The 18,170-nt window shown below is 42.8% G+C and overlaps 1 protein-coding gene across 1 annotated transcript in view; it reads left to right on the top strand.

Annotated features, from left to right (window-relative positions):
• Sntb1 (syntrophin beta 1) overlaps positions 1–18,170 on the top strand; it is a 235,961-nt gene that overhangs the window by 213,392 nt on the left and 4,399 nt on the right. Inside the window, exons 5-6 of the mRNA XM_005082728.4 lie at positions 14,033–14,229; positions 16,346–16,536. Coding sequence (XP_005082785.1) covers positions 14,033–14,229; positions 16,346–16,536 — 388 coding nt within the window. The remainder of the gene's footprint in view (positions 1–14,032; positions 14,230–16,345; positions 16,537–18,170) is intronic.

Here is an 18,170-nt window from a genome sequence, read left to right as displayed (position 1 = left end):
ATGCAAATCCATGCAGGGCTTCCAAATGAGCATTGGAAGTCAGGGTTTCCTCCAGCGGGAACTGGAACTGTTCTCCGATTGCACTCAAAACTGGCTCTGGGGAAGTGGGGGTTGCGAGGCTCTCAGTTTTCAGCAAGATCATTTCTGGCAGAAGTGGGGGGTGGGAGCTAGAGAAAAATGTGGTTCTTCCTGGTAGAGGCTGTCCCCGTGTGGAAATGCAGACTGCTGCCCTAAGCTGCCCCAGCGTGGAAATGCAGACTGCTGCCCTAACTTCTCATTCCTGGGGTAAACCTTTTGTTTGCCTCCTGCATCAGGCACTTCTTTGTTATTGGGGCCAAATATCAAATCAGAATGGCTTATTTTGACTCACAGTTTGAGACCATACAGTCTATAGGGTAGGGCATGATGACAAGAGCATGAGCTAGCTGGTCACGATGTGTCCTTAACTAGGGGCCCTCATGACCACTTAATCCTGCACTTCCTGTCCCTCAATCTCATGTCGTAACGAAACAAAGTGGCGTCGTGGATCCCACTGCGAAGTGAACATGTAGTTGTGGGTGGTGTCAGTTTCTGTTGTGATTTGCAGTCTTCCTTGCAGTTCTACCAATGGGTGCCTGTCATCTCATCACTCCAGTGGTGCCTTCCAGGTCACAGATTCTAGAAGTTTACAACCTGCTTCCAAATGCCAGCTTTGTACCTCTAGGCAAATGTCTTGTCTACCTTACACCATTCATCCGTAATCAGAGAGGCACTGTCTACGCCTACCTGGTTGGTTGCAATGATTATTACAGTAACGTAAGCTTCTTACAGGAGCATTGACACGTGGTAAGTGCTCACACATTATTTTTAACCCTTTCTAGACTTGGTGTTCACAAGAATATTGCTACCATTTATTTATTTATTTATTTTTGGTTTTTCGAGACCGGGTTTCTCTGTGGCTTTGGAGGCTGTCCCGGAACTAGCTCTTGTAGACCAGACTGGTCTCGAACTCACAGAGATCTGCCTGCCTCTGCCTCCCGCGTGCTGGGATTAAAGGCGTGCACCACCACCTCACGGCTTATTGCTACTTTTTTAAAACACTGCAAACTTGTGACCAACTAAACTTCTCAGGTGGTCGGTCACCAGAGAACCACTCAAGGCGGCATCTTTTAAAAGCTGATTATCAAAACAGTAAAAAGTAAACTAAGCTGACACAAAGTCTCACAATATTTCTTTATCCTCTCATCTGCTGAGTGTAGATTTTTATCCTTTGGGAAGAAAATGGGTGGTGGGGGGGTTCAGAGGGGAGGAGAGGCTGAGATAGAGGAACAGGTTGTGGGATCCGAGCAATCCCACAAAGACTCAAAGGAAGCCGGCGATTATACAGGCTAACTGAAAATACATGATTAATGGACGTGAAAAGTCCCTTTAAAAGTACTTTCATAAACCAGTTATATTTGCTGGCAGAGCGGCAAATGTTTGACATACCTGGGCTTCAGGGGCAAGGTGTCATAGTGAAGCCTTGTTTAAAGTCACTGTGATTCTGAGCTGGCTGCTTCTATCTAAAGTCACATCCCTGCCTGGAAAAAAAAAGGTTAATAATGTCTATGCAGTAGGAAAGTTACAATATAATTAATGTACTATCACTCAAAATAACACAAACGTTGGGGGTTTGCTATGTAAAATACATTTTGGATTTTTTCTCAGGATTTGTAACATTTATGTATGGATAATGTGATATTTAAAGGAGGCGGCCCTCACGCAGAACACAGGAAACTCATTTACGTTTTATGTGCATTTTACCCACACAGCTTAAGTGGACCTGCACACAATAGTTTTGTGCACGAAACTGTTTCATGGTCACAACATGGAATTCTCTGTTTGTGACATTATGTTAGTGGTCACAAAGTTGAGTTTAGAGTTTTGGATAAGGAGTTCAACCTGCAGTTAAACTGGAGAAATTCATTCTCCTCGAATCCCAGAGCTGGAAGTCCAGGGGGAGGGTGCCGGTGTAGTCCTTTCTGGTGACAGTCCCCGTCCTGGTCTAGGACAGCTGGCTTCTTTCAGTGTCCTCACATAAACTCTTTCTTGACACATGACTCAAGATGGTGACAGTTCCTCAATGTCTCTCCATAAAAGGATCGGGGCTCCATATGACCGTATTTACCTGAAGTAGCTCCTTGGAAGTTCTGTTTCATACTGTGGTCAGTCATACTAGGGCAGTGAAGACTTAAGCATATGAATTAAAGATGGTGAACAACTCCTTCATTCATTCACCATGCTACTCAGAACAATGAGCCGAACCGCTTTATTTAGCATAATGTCTGGCACCAGTCACCTCAAGGTCCCGCCTTCTCCTTAGCAGTGCTGGGTGGCTTTGTCCAGATTGTCACAGGTGCTGTCTTCCTTCACACACAGAGCAGGGGTATTAGAAGTGCTCACAGCATGTCTTGGTGTCTATAACCATGCAGACAAATTTACAAACAGTCCTCTTTCCTACTGACAAACTTCTGTGGTGTCTCTGGGCCTGGGGAATTTACACGGCGCCTCTGATTTACAACACACAATCAGGACACTTGCAAACATGCTGTAATTTTAGTTATTCTCACCCCTCTACTTTTTATGAGTCCCTGGGAAAACATATTTTGCTTAGCTAAAGTTTTTTTGAGATTGCAGAATATTTTTGTAAAGGTCCACTTATCCCCATGGAATAGGAGTATTTTATTATTGTTGTTGTCGTTGTTATAATTGGTAAGTCACGTGAGTCTACAGAGTAAGGATTAAGGTCACAGCTTTTCTGGAACTCTAGAATGAAGAAATTCTGCTCACCCAGTCCCAGTGGTTGATGGAAGTGTGGAAACACAGAGCTTGCAAAGGGAATGACAGCATTACAAGCCCAGTGTGCTGACCTGTGGCCCTGATAGAAGAGTGTAGGGCAGGCAGAGGAGGAATCAATGAGTTTGCACTTCTCTGTTTTCATGCCATATATATGTAAATGTAAAGCCCAAGAATGAGACATGCCAGATGAGTGCTCAGTACACAACACTGGCCATTACTATGACCTGAAAGTATAACTCAAATGAAACGTGTGAGTGACTAAGGGGTCTGACCCACATCATTCTAAAGGAAACACTGTGTTGTATTAAAGATAGCTTGATATCATTAAGATATGAGGACCAGGATTAAGAGGAATTGCTGGCTGGTCTGTAGAGGGCAGGAAGTATGGGGAGAAGTGGAGGACTTATATCATAAGGCTAGCTCTGAATGCCACATGCCACAATACTGCAGGTAGGTCCAATGGGTGGCTTCCTCTGGGGTCATGCATGGTCAGAAACCGACACTGTAGAAAGAGAGGACAGTAGCAGAATTTTTGAAAACAGAAAATGTGGGAGAGAGAAAGCCAGACATTGTAAGAGGAGGTTGCTCAAGTGGTCATACGTGGTTCATTTCCCAGGGGCCCAGATCTGATTTTGATTGACACTGAGCTACATGGAGATGTTCTCAAAGATCCCTTTGGTATGTGGGATTTGTGAACACCGGGACATATGTTAAACTCATTAAAACATAGATGGGACAAGAGAATATTAAGAGATGAATGCAAGTCAATAGACTATCTTGAAAACTGCAGTGCTAACAGTTTATATAATAAAAAAAAAGAACAACTAGCTTCAGAGGACAGTTCCCGAAATCTTTGACCTATTATGAAATGAGACTATCCAGTAGGTTACAAGTCTTGTTTAGCTGTGGGGAGGAGCGTAATACAAATAAAAGAAACCCACGGATGACCTGAAGTCTCTTTGGCATTTCAGTTTCCTTCTCTGTCTATAGCTGATGATCTGGAGTCCGCCCCCCACTTCTAATGTAATAGAAAGAGTATGAACCCTGTAGGCTTGTGGACCTGTGTTCAAATTCTAAACTGTAAATATGGGTGGTAGGCATCTAGTTGATCACACATAGACTCTATTTAGGTGAAGCCCGGAATACCATGTCCAAAGACGCACTGTAGAAACAGAGGCTTTGCTTGGTGAGTGTCCACTTTCTCGCTCTTCCTACTGCCTCTGCAAGCTGGCCATGAAAGGTGATAGACGAATGAGGAAATGGATGGAGGGTACTCACTCTTCTCTGCTTGGCTAATACCAAGAAATCGTCGAGAGCGGGCTACGAACTGCCATCCTTTCATTCTCCCGTGTTGCATTCCTCTCTGTGCCTAGTCAAAATCTCTCAATACTGCAAACTTTCTGTGTGTCCCTGAGCGACTTTCCCCATTCAGATGGAAGAATTCTAGATAGTGAAAATGTAGAACAAATCAGCTGTTCCTGGGGGCAGGGAGGTGGGATTACCCCTCCCACCCAACTGATGCTTGTTAATGACGATTTGTTCTTGCTTTGTTTCTGAGATGTCTGTGAACTGCTGGGCACCACTGGAGTGACCAATGACTGAAAGTATTTAGTGTAAATGGGAATTTTAAAAGATCCAACCAGTGGCTCTTTCTTCTTTTCCTTTCCTCCCCTCCTCCTCCCCTCCTCCCTCCTCTCCCCTCCTTCCTCTATCTCCTCTTCCCCCTCCTTCCTTTCCCCTTTCTCCTTCCCCTTTCCCATCCTCCTTTTTCCTTGGTTTGCATTGTAGCATCTGTTGGGAGATGCTAATTACAGCAATTAAGTAAAATGAGTATGTAATATTGCTTAGCAACCCAGTTACCTAATATGTAATTTTCCTAATTTGGCTGAATCTGTGTGCTGCAACTGTTGTTGCCTTAATTAAGCATATTAATAATAATGTTTGTACATGGAACATTTTATGCAACATTCTCTAACACCTATCTGGAATTAAATTAGTATATAAGTATCCCCTATGAGACAGTTTTTTGCTTGCTTGTTTTTCTCAAAAAGCAGTCAGGCTAGGAACCATATCTGAGGACTCCAGATTAAATATGTAGCCTAGTATGTCTCTTATTGGCTGAGAGAGAAGCACTTGTCATGGTCTCCTGCAAGAACAAAAGTATCCTAAAGCAATTTCCCTAAATCTGGAAAAAAAGATTGGGCCCGAGGATAGTCTTATCGTGTATCTAATCTAAGCTGCATGTATGCTGCACTTCAGACATGTGAGTATGTGTGAGTGTGTACATATATGTATATGTATATTGCATGTATGTTTGTGTGTATATTTGTGTATGTATATGTTTGTGTGTATATTTGTGTATTTGTATGTATATATATATATGTATATATATATATGTATATTGTGTGTGTATGTGTTGCCTGTGTGTCTGAGCACATGTGCATACAGGTACACATGAATATGTGGGTAGTTGTTTGTAAAGGAAAAAGGTGGACACCCAGTGTCTGCTTAGCTGAGCTTCAATATATTTTTGGGGACACTGGATCTCTGACTAAGCCTGACTCTCAGGAGTGCAACTACAGTGGCTGGCCAGAAAGTTTCAGAGACTCTCCTGTCTCCACCTCTCCTGTAGTGGGCCTATAGACATGCTAGGCAACACTTGACTTCTACATGGGTACTGGGAACAAGTCCTCCTGCTTGCACAGCACATGTTTTACTGACAGATGACTGATTAATTGCCCTAGTCCATGTTATATGACTTAATTTTAAGATACGTCTCAAATTTTTTACTTAGGAACCCATTCTATATGTGTGTGTATATGTATGTATATATGTAGTGTGTGTGAGCATGTGTGTGTGTGTGTGTGTGTGTGTGTATATATATAATTCATGTCAATGAGTGGAGAAATCTTAATGACTCTCACTTTTTTGATAAAAAAAACTGAGCCTCTAATTTGCCAACCGAAATATCTTTAATTCCCTAAGTCAGAAAATTACTACTAAACAACACCAGTGGCTATAGATAGACTTAAAGGAAAAGACAGAAGGGACTGTCAGGTCATCCTCAGGAACCAATTCATTCTTATTATTTTTAAGTCCACATTCACTGTTTAGTGAGCACAAATCCAAGTACTAGAGGGTCATTTGCAATTTCTGCTTTGAGGGGTTGAGGGGTTGAGGGCAGGGGGAGGTGTCATGCAGCCGCTATCGTTAGCCACAGCTTCTTATGTGGGTGTCCTCTTGATCATCTGGCTCTTCATTATACACTGAGGTCTTGTCTTGCCTAGGAGCTGTGATGAGTACTAAAGATATAGCAGGGTGTAACTACTCCTACCCTGCTCTAACTTACATTATAATGATAATGACGGTGTCCTGGTTAGGGTTACTATTACTGTGATACAACACTATGATCAAAGAAACCCGGGGAGGAAAGGGTTTATTCAGAGTGTACTTCCACAGCACTGTTTATCACGGAAGGAAGTCAGGACCAGAACTCAGACAGCGTAGGAACCTGTAGGCAGGAGCTGATGCAGAGGCCATGGAGGGGTGCTGCTTACTGGCTTGCTCCTCGTGGCTTGCTCAGCCTGCTTTCTTACAGAACCCAGGACCACCAGCCCAGGGATGGTACCACCCACAACGGGCTAGCCCCCCCCCATCAATCGCTCATTAAGAAAATGCTCTACAGTTTGTTCTGATGGAGGCATCTTCTTTAATGAGATCCCTCCTTTCAGATAACTCTAGCTTGTATCAGGTTGACATAAAACTAGCCAGCACAGATAACCACTAGAATATACTCCAAGGCTACATGCGGCATTTACACACCACCTTCTTTGATCCTCACATGAGGCAGGAAGATTCTTATCTTCCCTTTGGAGTTGAGACAACTGATCTGAGGGAGTTTAAGAAAGTACCCAACTAATAAGCAGCAGAGGGGGAGGTTAGAACCGAGTCATTGACTCACTCCCCTCCACCTCTTCCAACTTATGGCTTCAAGCTCTTGCCTCTTCTCTTACAGTGTTATATTGTCCTTCTCAGTTTGTGTTGTTTCTGGCTGGTTTTTCATTCATAGTCCTAACTAATAGAAATGTAAGATACCACAAGAGGTTGTAGTTTTGCTTCCAACCATGGGAATACACATACTCGTTTTATAAACAAGGAACAAAATTATCCTCAGGTTGCTCGGTTTCATATGAAGCTTGGGAATTATGTTTGAATGGCCACAGAAAGCCTGTCTCAGGATGCCAGTGTGTTTTCCTTGCTGGGTAGAAGACTTACCTTTTTAGGATAAAGCATTTCCTTGGTTGCTATAGTTTAGTTCCTGTTACTGATAAGAGACAAATGGTCATATTTTTTAAGGGTACACAAATAACCTAAAACATAAAATAATTGAAAGATAAATAGTAGCTATTTCTGGGTTCCCCTGAGACGGCAGAACAGGAAAGAGATCTTTGGGAAGAATCTTGGGAGGAGTATAAAAATGTTGTTCCTGGCAGAATGGGAAAAAATAATACCAAGCAGAGATACTATCCCCACCTTTTCAGTGTCCAAATGATGACTTAATGCCCACTGACATTGGGGTCCCCAAATCTACTTATGTTCCCAAGGATGGTCTACAAATAAAGAGTTTGTTGGGAAGCCTTTTACTGAACCCATATTTTCAAAACATTTCAAAATAGACCAGCTGTGTACCTGCATAGTTTCCATTGCAAAATTAAACTTGAATTATAAAGACATCTGAAAAGCTTGCAACCGTGCTGATGTCCAGCCTGCATCTATAATGTGTCAAGAAGTGTGTTGAGCCTATTCAATCAAGGAGGCATCAGAGCAGGCTCTTATTTGGGTAAGTGAGTCTACTAAGGAACCCGAGGAGGGGCCTGGCCTTAAGAGGAAGCACCGTGCTTAGCTGTGTGCTCCACTATCTAGACAAGTAAGCTCCATGGCTTAAAACACCTGCTGTACAAACATGAGGATGTGGATGATGGAGTTTCTTTTCCATCTGCTCCCTCATCCAATTAGCCCCAAATAAACACACAAAGGCTTATATTAATTTATAAACTGTTTGACCGATGACTTAGGCTTCTTACTGGCTAGCTCTCTCTTAATTCCTAACCCATTTCTATTAATCTGAGTATTTCCACATGGTCTTCTCTTACCAGAGATACTCCTTCCTCAACTACATGGCATCTCCTGGTGGCTTCTGCTCCTCATCCTCTTCCCAGAATCCTCCTCGTCTGGTAACCATGCCTATACTTCCTTCTTGGCTACTGGCCAATCAGTGTTTTATTCATCAACCAATAAGAGAAACATACATACAGAAGGACATCCCCTCATCATGAGGACCTGAGTTCAGATCCTCAGCACCCATGTAAAAAGCCAGAAGGTCCTCTTACCCATCTATGAACCTGGCACTGTAGGCTCCCTGCAGCTTGCCGGGCTACAAGTTTAACTGAAACCATGAGTTCAGATTCCTGGAGACTGTCTCAAGGGAGTAAGGTAGAGAGCAGTAACAAGGAACTAAACTGTCATCCTCTGGCTTTTATATGTGTAGATCCAAGTGTACACACACACACACACACACACACACACACACAGGACAACTCTGTTCCCTGAAACATGTTTGTCCAGTAGTTGTCAGCTTTGACATGCGAACAATAGTGCTTACCAAGTGAGCACGTCCAGGCAAAAGCAACCTTCATTCCCACCTCATCTGAGTTAAAGGGAAATCATGTACTCTCCATGTGCCTCCCACTAGAAGAGCAAAAATCCGGAGGGTATTAATGAAAGCATATACTGGGGGCTTGGCACTGCTGCAGTTCTGGTGAGATCTGATCTGTATCACCTGCTCAATTCCCATCATGGGGTTTCGGTGCCTGCAGCTCCGACTGAGTTACACCAGGGCAAGGGTCTTCCCAGGCCTCGCTGTGTGCTCCTCGTGAGCAAGAGCATGGATTGCTTTGAAGCTGAGGCGTTCTTTGAGAAGCATCACTTCCAGGTTTGCTTTGCATCCTTTCTCACATCCCCGTCAGCATCACTAATAACCAAAGATGCAGAGCTGGTTCTTCCTGTGTCAATTCATCTCACCGGCATCTAAAGAGCAACTGGCATTGTCTTTGGCATTGTCCAAAGACCTTTCCTTATCTGGACATTCTTTGAACATCATTTGATTCCATGTATCTCCTCTGTGGTGGAAACAGCCACCTTTGGAGATCCCGGTGTTCCTCATCTTAGAACTAAACCATGAAATTGTTTATAGCCTATGGCCCTTGTCTACCTACGTAAGTTCCGCTGCAGGATATGTTGAGTTTGGATGAGTTGTGAGGCATTGAACAAGCTGCCCCAAGAAGACAAAGTGATTCTCCACCACTCCCACCGCCCTAGCTCACACTCTCCACTACTCATCTGTGGTGATATATTGTTTATGATTTATTAAAGCCACTGAAGATCAGAAAAGCAAAGCCACTGGTTACTAGCTCTTACCTCTACCTCAGCTCAGACCAAACGGACAATCCTCAGACTGCTCCCAACTTCACTGCTCCTCAGATTCACTCAGACCGCTATCCTCTGCTCAAGATAGCTTGAGACTAACTCTTAGACTAAATGCCCCTACTGTTTGTACCTCTCAAACCTGGGATTAAAGGTGTGAGCTCTGATTCACTCTCAAATAACCCAACGTGGTCTTAGACTCAGATCCGTCTACCTGTTAATCCTGAGTCCTGGGGTTAAAGGTGTGTACTACCACTGCCTGATCTCTATAGCTTGAGGCTGGCTTTGCTTTCTGAATCCTCAGGCAAGTTTTAATACATAATAAATAATATATCACCACAATTCCCCTTTTTTTGTCTAACACAAAAAGAAGAAAGCTACAATAGATTTCCTGAGAACAGAGGCTGAACCTGAAATAAAGAGACTGTGAATTCATCAAGGTTTGACCCATCTTTATCCATCTTGCTTTGGGACTTGAGTGGGCCATGTGTGTCAAGTATGCATTACAAAGAGGTCCTATAGACTGGGTGGCTTAGGGATTTCTTTCTTTCTGCATTGAAGGTTAAGATGCTCAACATCAATTTGTTGGGTTATTTGTGAAAGCTGTCTTCGTAGCTTGCAGATAACTGCCTATACCTGTTCCCTTGTGGAGTTCTGTGTCTGGGCATATAGTGTCATCTAAAGACACTGCTGTTGGACTAAATCCCCACCCTTACCACCACAGTTGACATCCTTATAGGAATTATGTCCAAACACAGTCATACTGCAGATTAGGCTTCAGTACATGATTTTGAGGAAGGGGTCCAGTCCATGAGTTTTCAGACTATATAAATGTTAATTAGATATATTAGCATGGTGGATTAATAAAATCTTTATTGTTTGATGGGATGAATAAATTAGCAATTTTTGTTTGGTGTTCAGCTGGAAGGGTGTGAGAAGTGACTTGAATACAGCAGGAAGTTCCTCTGTGGTCCCTCAGAAGATGCCCGAATCCCAAAGACTACTACTAGTTCAATCTGCAGAGTTCAGCTTCTCTCTTGTGTCACTGTTAGGGACCTGTTGATTTAGCATAAGGCACTAATGAGGCCACAGGCGTCATTTCACCTTGTGTAGATAGTTAACTCCTCCATAGCCATAGCCCATGTGCACTGTGCTTCTTCCATGCATGGGCAGTATAGAATGCACAAATAAATGCAAATAACAAAGATGAGGAATTCCATATTCCAACACTGAATTGCTACTAACATTAAACAAGAAACAACACTGAAAACATGTTGAGTCTGAATTTCTACATTTTTAGTATTACAAAGTCCTAATTCTAATAATTGAAAGATTTGAGTTCATTTCAGTCTCCAGGCTTTTGAAATTCTGTAGTGTTTGTTTCTTGGGGGAGTCTAATTTTAAAAAGAAGACTATTTTTCTAAAAAAAATGAATTAAATAACCTATAAAATTGCTTGACATTTTAATGGACCTGTTTCTACACGTTCTTCTTATATAGTTGAGTAGTGTCTTTAGAACTTTATAAAAATAAATGTCTTTCCCATATTGACACATAGTATGTATAAAAAATAATCTCGTGGATCTATGTAATGTTCCATCCAGAGGACTTGCACACATGCACACAGTAGATACGTGGATTTCATGCGGATTCAATTTGCGGGAAGACTCCTTTTGTCGCCACCATATACACTAGGTACCAGAAACAGCTATTGTGTTGTTTTGATCTCAGTGCGCTAATACAGTACTGCACCAATATTGGCACATTAAAACACATGCATGTGCGCACACACGCACGTGCACACAGACTCACACACATACATGCACACACACACAATTTACCTGTATGCTCTTCCTTGGATGGAAGACCTTTCAGCCTTTATTATAAATATTGCATAATTCAAGCTTGATGTGTTGAAAAATCAATTTTTCCTCTTTCCTTTTCACTCAGTGAGAATTCAATGATGAGATAAGTACTGAAGAATGCCACTAGTCACATCTATGAGTTTTTCTTTTATCATTACTTGCCCCACAGAGTCTCCAGGTGCATCACATGGGCTGGCCGGGTTCAGGGCTTTCTCATACCTGTTATATTCCATCCCATCACCCTCAAAGCTACCAAATGGATATTCCTTAGCAAATTTCATTTTATAGTTATACTTTGTGTCAATATTATAAACTCTCTTGAAAAAAATATTCATTTGATATACATTTTCTCGCTACGTCTCTCTGTCTCAGTCTCTCTCTCTCTCTCTCTCTCTCTCTCTCTGACACGGTACATCTTTTTCTCAGTTTGCTTCTGCCTTCATAATACAGTACCACCAGCACCTGATTGTGACAGAATTGGAACAAACTTTTTTGAGTGCTGACCATGATATACTAGGCAATGAACTACATACTTTTAAGTTTTTTAATATATATATGTACATATATATATTTATACACACTATATATATATATACCCTAGTCCTATGGAGCAGGAATAAAACTTGTAAGTGTAAGGAATAAAACTATTTGTTGAGTGTGAGCCACATGCTGGTTTCAGAACAAGTAACAGTATATCAATAATGTTATTTAATTTCCACAGCACTACCTGATGAGTAAATATGTGGCATATAAAACCAATGGGGTTTTATCACAGGATTTTATGCCTCCCAAACCTATGTTCCCTGTTCAATTCAACTTGTAGCCTGGCATTTGCAGTCAATTAAGCTTGATATTAAGATTTTAAAAGAGAATTTTAAAAGCAACTGAAACTTAAGCAACTTTGCTTAAGAAACTTAAGCAACTTTGAAGACGGAAACACCTTGAAAAGTCAGGTGTGGTGGCATAAGCTTGTAATTCCACAACTTGGACAAGCTGGACACAAAGCATTGCTGGGACTACTAGCCAGACATTCTAGCCTGTGTAGTGAGCTCCAGGAGTGAGAGACCCTACCTCAAAAATAAAAAGGTGGACAGTAGCTTAGGAACAATATCTGAGGTGGTCCCCTGATCTGCTTACACACCTGAACACACATGTACCCATATACATGTGTGTGCGCGCACACATACACACACACACTGCCTTGAGCAACTAAAACCATGGTTTTTGTTTTTTGTTGTTTTTATTTTTGCTTCTCTTAGATGGTTATATCTACCTATGTATTAGAAAGATACTTTTTTTCTCATGAATTTTTACCTCGATCCACTTAAGTCCCACACCAGAATTTAGAAGAATGTTTTCTCTTTTCTTTAATGTCAATTGAGTTTGAAACCACAGAAGAAGCACAGTCACTTTTGCTCACTTCTTACTCCAAAATGGCCTCCTCCTCCTCCTGCCAGAACAAACCAGACTCAGCAGGTGTATTTTAAACCTCTTCATTCACTGCGTGCCCAGCCATCTCCCTCTAAGCATGTTAGAAGCTACCTTCCTACTTTTGGTGAGATTCACACATTAAATGGAGTGAGTCTCACATCCAACAGAATTTCCAATAACCTTTTAGCTCAAAGTGGCTGGGCAAACCATTCCCCCCCACACACACACACCCCAGCTTTATAGGTGAAAGAAAGTGCCTCGGAGTTACACGAGGGTCTTACTGGGAATTCCATAGGATATAATACACTCTCTTCCACTGATTATTTCAGTCTCTGTAGTTTATGGACCAGAGGGGAAAATCAAATTTTTTCAGATTTCCTTACACATATTTTAACCCTCAAAGTAACAAATCCTTTGCCTAAGAAAGTAGCGTTTGCACAGTAGGTGGTTAAGCATCTGATATTTTGCAAGCAAACAGTACATAGTGTTCCTTTCCATATTGGATAAGGATGAAAACACAACACCCTGGAGAGAAACAACATGATTGACATGAGAGCCACTCTGAAGAGGAGGCTGAAATGTCAGGCGGGAGAGATCGCGATTCCAGGGGATGTGTGAGAAGTGCGAGCCCGTGGGGCTACTCACCGTACTTTGGTTCTTCATGTTTTAACTCTGGCCTTGCAGGCAATTATTTACTTTAGAAGTCACATTGTGTGCCAAGGCAAGCTCTGAAGTCAGCGTGAAAAATCTTGCCTAATTGGAAAAACGACACTACTGAAACTTCCCATAAATGTCCACTAAAGGGCAACCCTCTACCGTCTCCTCAGAAGTCCAACATTTCTAGTTCTTTCTCCAGCGTGGATGGATGAATAGATTGCTACTTTTTTCAAGGGAATCCTCACTTGTGTGCTTGTCTGTGGGGCCTGTCTGCCCACCTGCATACATACCCAGAGGTGTGTTCAGTCCAGCCAGATCCTCCCAGCTATGAGACGTGACAAATGGAGGCTCACACCCATTTAGTACAATAGATTCATTTTCCTTTCTTGTGACCAGACAGGAACACGAATTTGCATGGGGTTGGAACTGAACTGGAGAGAATTTTACACAGAATTCCAGTCTTTTTTTTTTCTCACCCATTCATCTATTTGTTTATTTCCTAAGCATATTTGGATTTGCATAAGGGGTATCAAGCTATTTGAATCTTCTGCATATTTAAACAAATGCACGCACAGTTCTTGGATGATTTTTAATCCTGGGGAGAGGACAGTGGGAAACCACTGAACAAGTGTTTGACTTGACATCACAACAATGAGAGTAGTGCATCAGTGTGGGGCTCTTACTAGGTGATGTGCCAGGGGTTTTTTTTAAAGTGCATTTTAATGCTAATCTCTCTTCTTCCCTCCTTCTTTCCCTCTTTCCCCCACCCCTCCTCTCCAGGCTTGTCCATTCAGGTCCAGGGAAAGGATCACCCCAGGCTGCTATGGATCTATCCTTTGCAACGCGAACTGGTACTAAGCAAGGAATTGAAACACATCTCTTCAGGGCAGAGATCAGCAGGGACCTCTCGCACTGGACAAGGAGCATAGTACAGGGGTGCCACAATTCAGCGGAGCTCACTACCGAAATCAGCACCAGTGAGTACGGCTGCCTGTGAACTACCAGTGTCCCACTGACACACAAAGGCAGGAAAGATGAATCTGCTACTGCTCTGGCCTCAATGTCTTTCTAACACACGACTTTACAGCTCCTACGTGGGGAAAGCATGAACACGGCTATGCTTAGAGCTCATTTAGATGTGCTGCAGGTGTAAGACATAAACATTGGCAAAATGATGGGAAGTCATTGCTGCTTTTGTGACACCATCCTTAGTTGTCCCTGGACTGGGGGTAGGGGTGGCAGAGGGAAAAGCACTGAGAGCTGTCAGAGAAAAACTTTGTAAAAGATGAGTTCGGAACCGGGCGGTGGTGGCGCTCTCCTTTAATCCCAGCACTCGGGAGGCAGAGGCAGGCGGATCTCTATGAGTTCGAGGCCAGGCTGGACCGACAGCCTCCAAAACAATATAGAGAAACCCTGTCTCATACCAAAAAAATTAGATGAGTTCGTAGTGTGAAATGCTTAGAGGAAGTCAGGGAAGGGGCATATGTGTTCATTTGAAAGAGCACCTAACTCTGTGGTCAATACACATCCTATTTCTTCCCCCCAAATCTGAAGGTATCCCTATCAAACTGTCATCACCTGTCACTATTCGAGAGAGAGGAAGGCTGAGAAACTCATTGTCAAGGTCCTGCCCCAAAGCCCTCTACGTTTGAGTGCCAGGGTATGGGGAAAGGAAGATGAAACAGGAAAAGGAATTTGACGGTTCAAAGCTAAGCATGGCAGGTGGTGATAGTCTCCTCTCTGAGCTTTAGCTTTCTTAAGCTCTGTAATTCTAGTGAAATATTTCTACTTCTGAAGTCCGTGGTAAAATTGTATCCGGTATATTTAGAAAGCGGAGCAGAGCTATGGGTGAGGCTGACTGGTTTCTCCATTAATGACACTGTCGTGAGACAGTGTTGCTCCTAGGCCCTCCCCAGAAAAGAAAGTGTCCTGGTTTCCTTAAAAATTCAGTTAGGTATACAGATCAAGGCCTGAAGCAATCCACCTATAGAGGTCTGTTAGTAGTGGATTATGAGTGAAGCTAAACCCCGTCTGATTATTGACAAGCTTTTCCAGGAATCTATGATGAAGATTTAAAGGCTACATCTGCAGCCCAGAGACTGCCCCTCCCTGTCCAGTTAATAGGTTTACAGAACTACACTCTTCCGGCTTCTAGGTAAAAGCCCAGCACCCAGCCTTCTTACAAGGTCTATACTTTTGTTCCTCTGGAATGAAGGTGCCTTGTGCATGTCCCCACACACCAAGCTTCTGGACATCACACAAGCAGCGGGACAGAGAAGCATTCCTCATGAAAGTATAACACCACAGATCTGTCTGTAGCAACATTTCCTGGGCCCCAAATCTCAGGGGAAATTAGAGGAAAACTGCCCTTTTGGTGTCTGACACACTCTGTTGGACTTTTTTTTTAAGGTACTTTTTTTTCTTTTTTGACTTTTAAAGTCAGGGTTTCTCTGTGTATCTTTGTAGACCAGGCTGGCCTCGAACTCACAGAGATCCACCTGCCTCTGCCTCTGGAGTGCTGGGATTAAAGCCGTGCACCACCAACGCCCCACTTACTTATAAACTCACTTATGGCTTCTTAAACATGTTGTATATGATGACTTCAATAGCATAAGAAGGGAGTGGAGCAAGGGAGTATGTGCGTGTGTGCGAGCGTGCGTGCGTATGTGTGTGCGTGTGTGTGTGTGTGTGTGTGCGCGCGTGTGCGTGTGTACCCACGCAGATGCTATGATGGCGGTGTTAATGATAATGATGCAGAAGTGTCTTACTTTATTAAAACAAAATGTCTGTTGTTTCTGGATGAAAGCCAGGCCCACCTGGCTGTGGGAAGTCAAGGTTACTCTTCCTGTTGGCACACGTCAGAAGACAAGATAAGGACGGGAGCCCAGAACACAAGCACTGAACCCCAGTTCCTGACGATTGCTAAGTTCTAACATCAAAGTCAATCTAAGAAGCATAGGGACTCTGTTCCTTTTTTCTCACTTTAGTAAGAACTTTGTGGGTGGACACTGGGTTGAAGAAACTAAAATAGTTAAACGCCCAAGTAAATGGACTGATGGATTGATTTCCCCTGTGTCTCCCTCCAACTCCCAGCCTGTACCTACAGAAACCAGGAATGCCGCTTGACCATACATTATGACAATGGATTTTCTATTTCTACTGAGCCTCAGGAGGGTGCCTTTCCCAAGACAATCATACAGTCACCTTATGAGAAGCTCAAAATGTCTTCAGATGACGGAATCAGGATGCTCTATTTAGACTTTGGAGGCAAAGAAGGAGAGATTGTAAGTGCTCTTTTTCTTGTGACCGTGTGATTTCATCTGCTTCATTATGCAACACATCTGTAATGACTCAGAAATGATGGGATGCCTTTCCAGTGTTACACACCCAGCTGATAACTGCAGATTCCCGTTGCAGTTGCTCCTCGAGAAGGCTGGATTGGATTCAGTAGTTCCAAACACGGGTCCAGTTATCTCAAGTTCTTTCCTTTGGTTTCATTTTTCATTAGAAAATGGCATACAGCACTTTGTAAAAGATGAGTTCACAGCCTTTAATCCCAGCACTCGGGAGGCAGAGGCAGGCGGATCTCTGTGAGTTCAAGGCCAGCTCTGGTCTACAGAGCAAGTTCCAGGACAGCCTCCCAAGCAATACAGAGAAACCCTGTCTCGAAAAACAAAACAAAAAAGAAAGAAAGAAGAAAGAAAGGAAGGAAGGAAGTGACATAAATACTTGAATCTAGAGGAAGGATACTTTATCATGTTCGTATTAAATTTCTCAGGTGTTTTAACACATGTACCATTCATTTTAAAGATGCACAAAGTAGCTAATATAACCTTGGCATTGTGTCAGGTGATGGGGATGAGGGCAGCTATGCAAAATAAACACTACCAGGGGTAAAAAACTAAAGTCAGTTGGGGAATAGAAAGTAGACATCATCTGAGTCAGGCAGGGGGACAGGCAAGGCTACCAAAGTTGGGAGCTACTATCAAGCAATACTCCTGGTTAAGGTAACAGCCACACATCATCTCACACCCATGCAAACAGTCCTTGTGTTTACATTAGCCCTTTTCTGTGGTCACTGTTCCCACTATGACAAAAACACGTATGAAGTCCAGTTTCCCGGAAGGTGACAATGCTGTGTTCTCCAGTCTGCAGGCAGTCACGGTCCATGGCATTTCTTAGAAGAAGAATGTCACTTAAGCTGTCAAGAATAGAACTGCAGTCATGTCCTTGAATTTGTAGGAACTCGACTCTATCCATTGTGTCCATCAGAAAATATGTTTGACTTCCTGCTGCAACAGGAACAGAGAAAATTTAAAACACATAGATTAATCCCTAACCAAAAAAAAAAAACATCCAAAAGAAAAATAACAGTTGTTTTCCTTCAGCTACTGGACTTCTACTATCCCTCCTTCCTCTACCTGCTTCCTCTCACAAGCTGTACGGGTGTTTCTTCTGTGGGCTTTACTCGGAAGTATTTGGGTGACATTTTGGAGTTCCCAGAAGAAACTGACTAGGGAAAAGGGCCACCTTCACAGTAAACAGAGTTAAAAGACTAAGACAGCTCCACATCACATGGCACTGCTGACCGCTGTGCAAACCCAGGCTGTTGTCATGAGTACTTTAGGCAGTGGTGACCATGTCCATGACCAAGGCTGACAGGAGACCCCTACTCACCATCTGAGAACACCTTTCATTTTTCAGTGGATTCTCAGAGTTTTGATCCATTTTCCAGTGAATTCTCTGAATTTTGTGTTTTACATTTCTATATTCTAGCTCTTTAAATGTAGCCTGAAGCCATGGCTCAAATGGAGTGGCATGAAAGGCCCTGTCATTAAAACGCTTTTCATTCATTCCTGGTCTGTCCATTATCCATCTGTGTGCTCATTTTTAAAGGCAACTACTTTATAGCAAAGTG

This window comes from Mesocricetus auratus, unplaced genomic scaffold (genome assembly GCF_017639785.1).
Source record: "Mesocricetus auratus isolate SY011 unplaced genomic scaffold, BCM_Maur_2.0 Super-Scaffold_100023, whole genome shotgun sequence".
Classification (NCBI taxonomy): domain Eukaryota; kingdom Metazoa; phylum Chordata; class Mammalia; order Rodentia; family Cricetidae; genus Mesocricetus; species Mesocricetus auratus.
The sequence above is the reverse complement of the archived record's forward strand: the minus strand, read 5'-3'. Positions and strand labels throughout refer to the sequence as shown.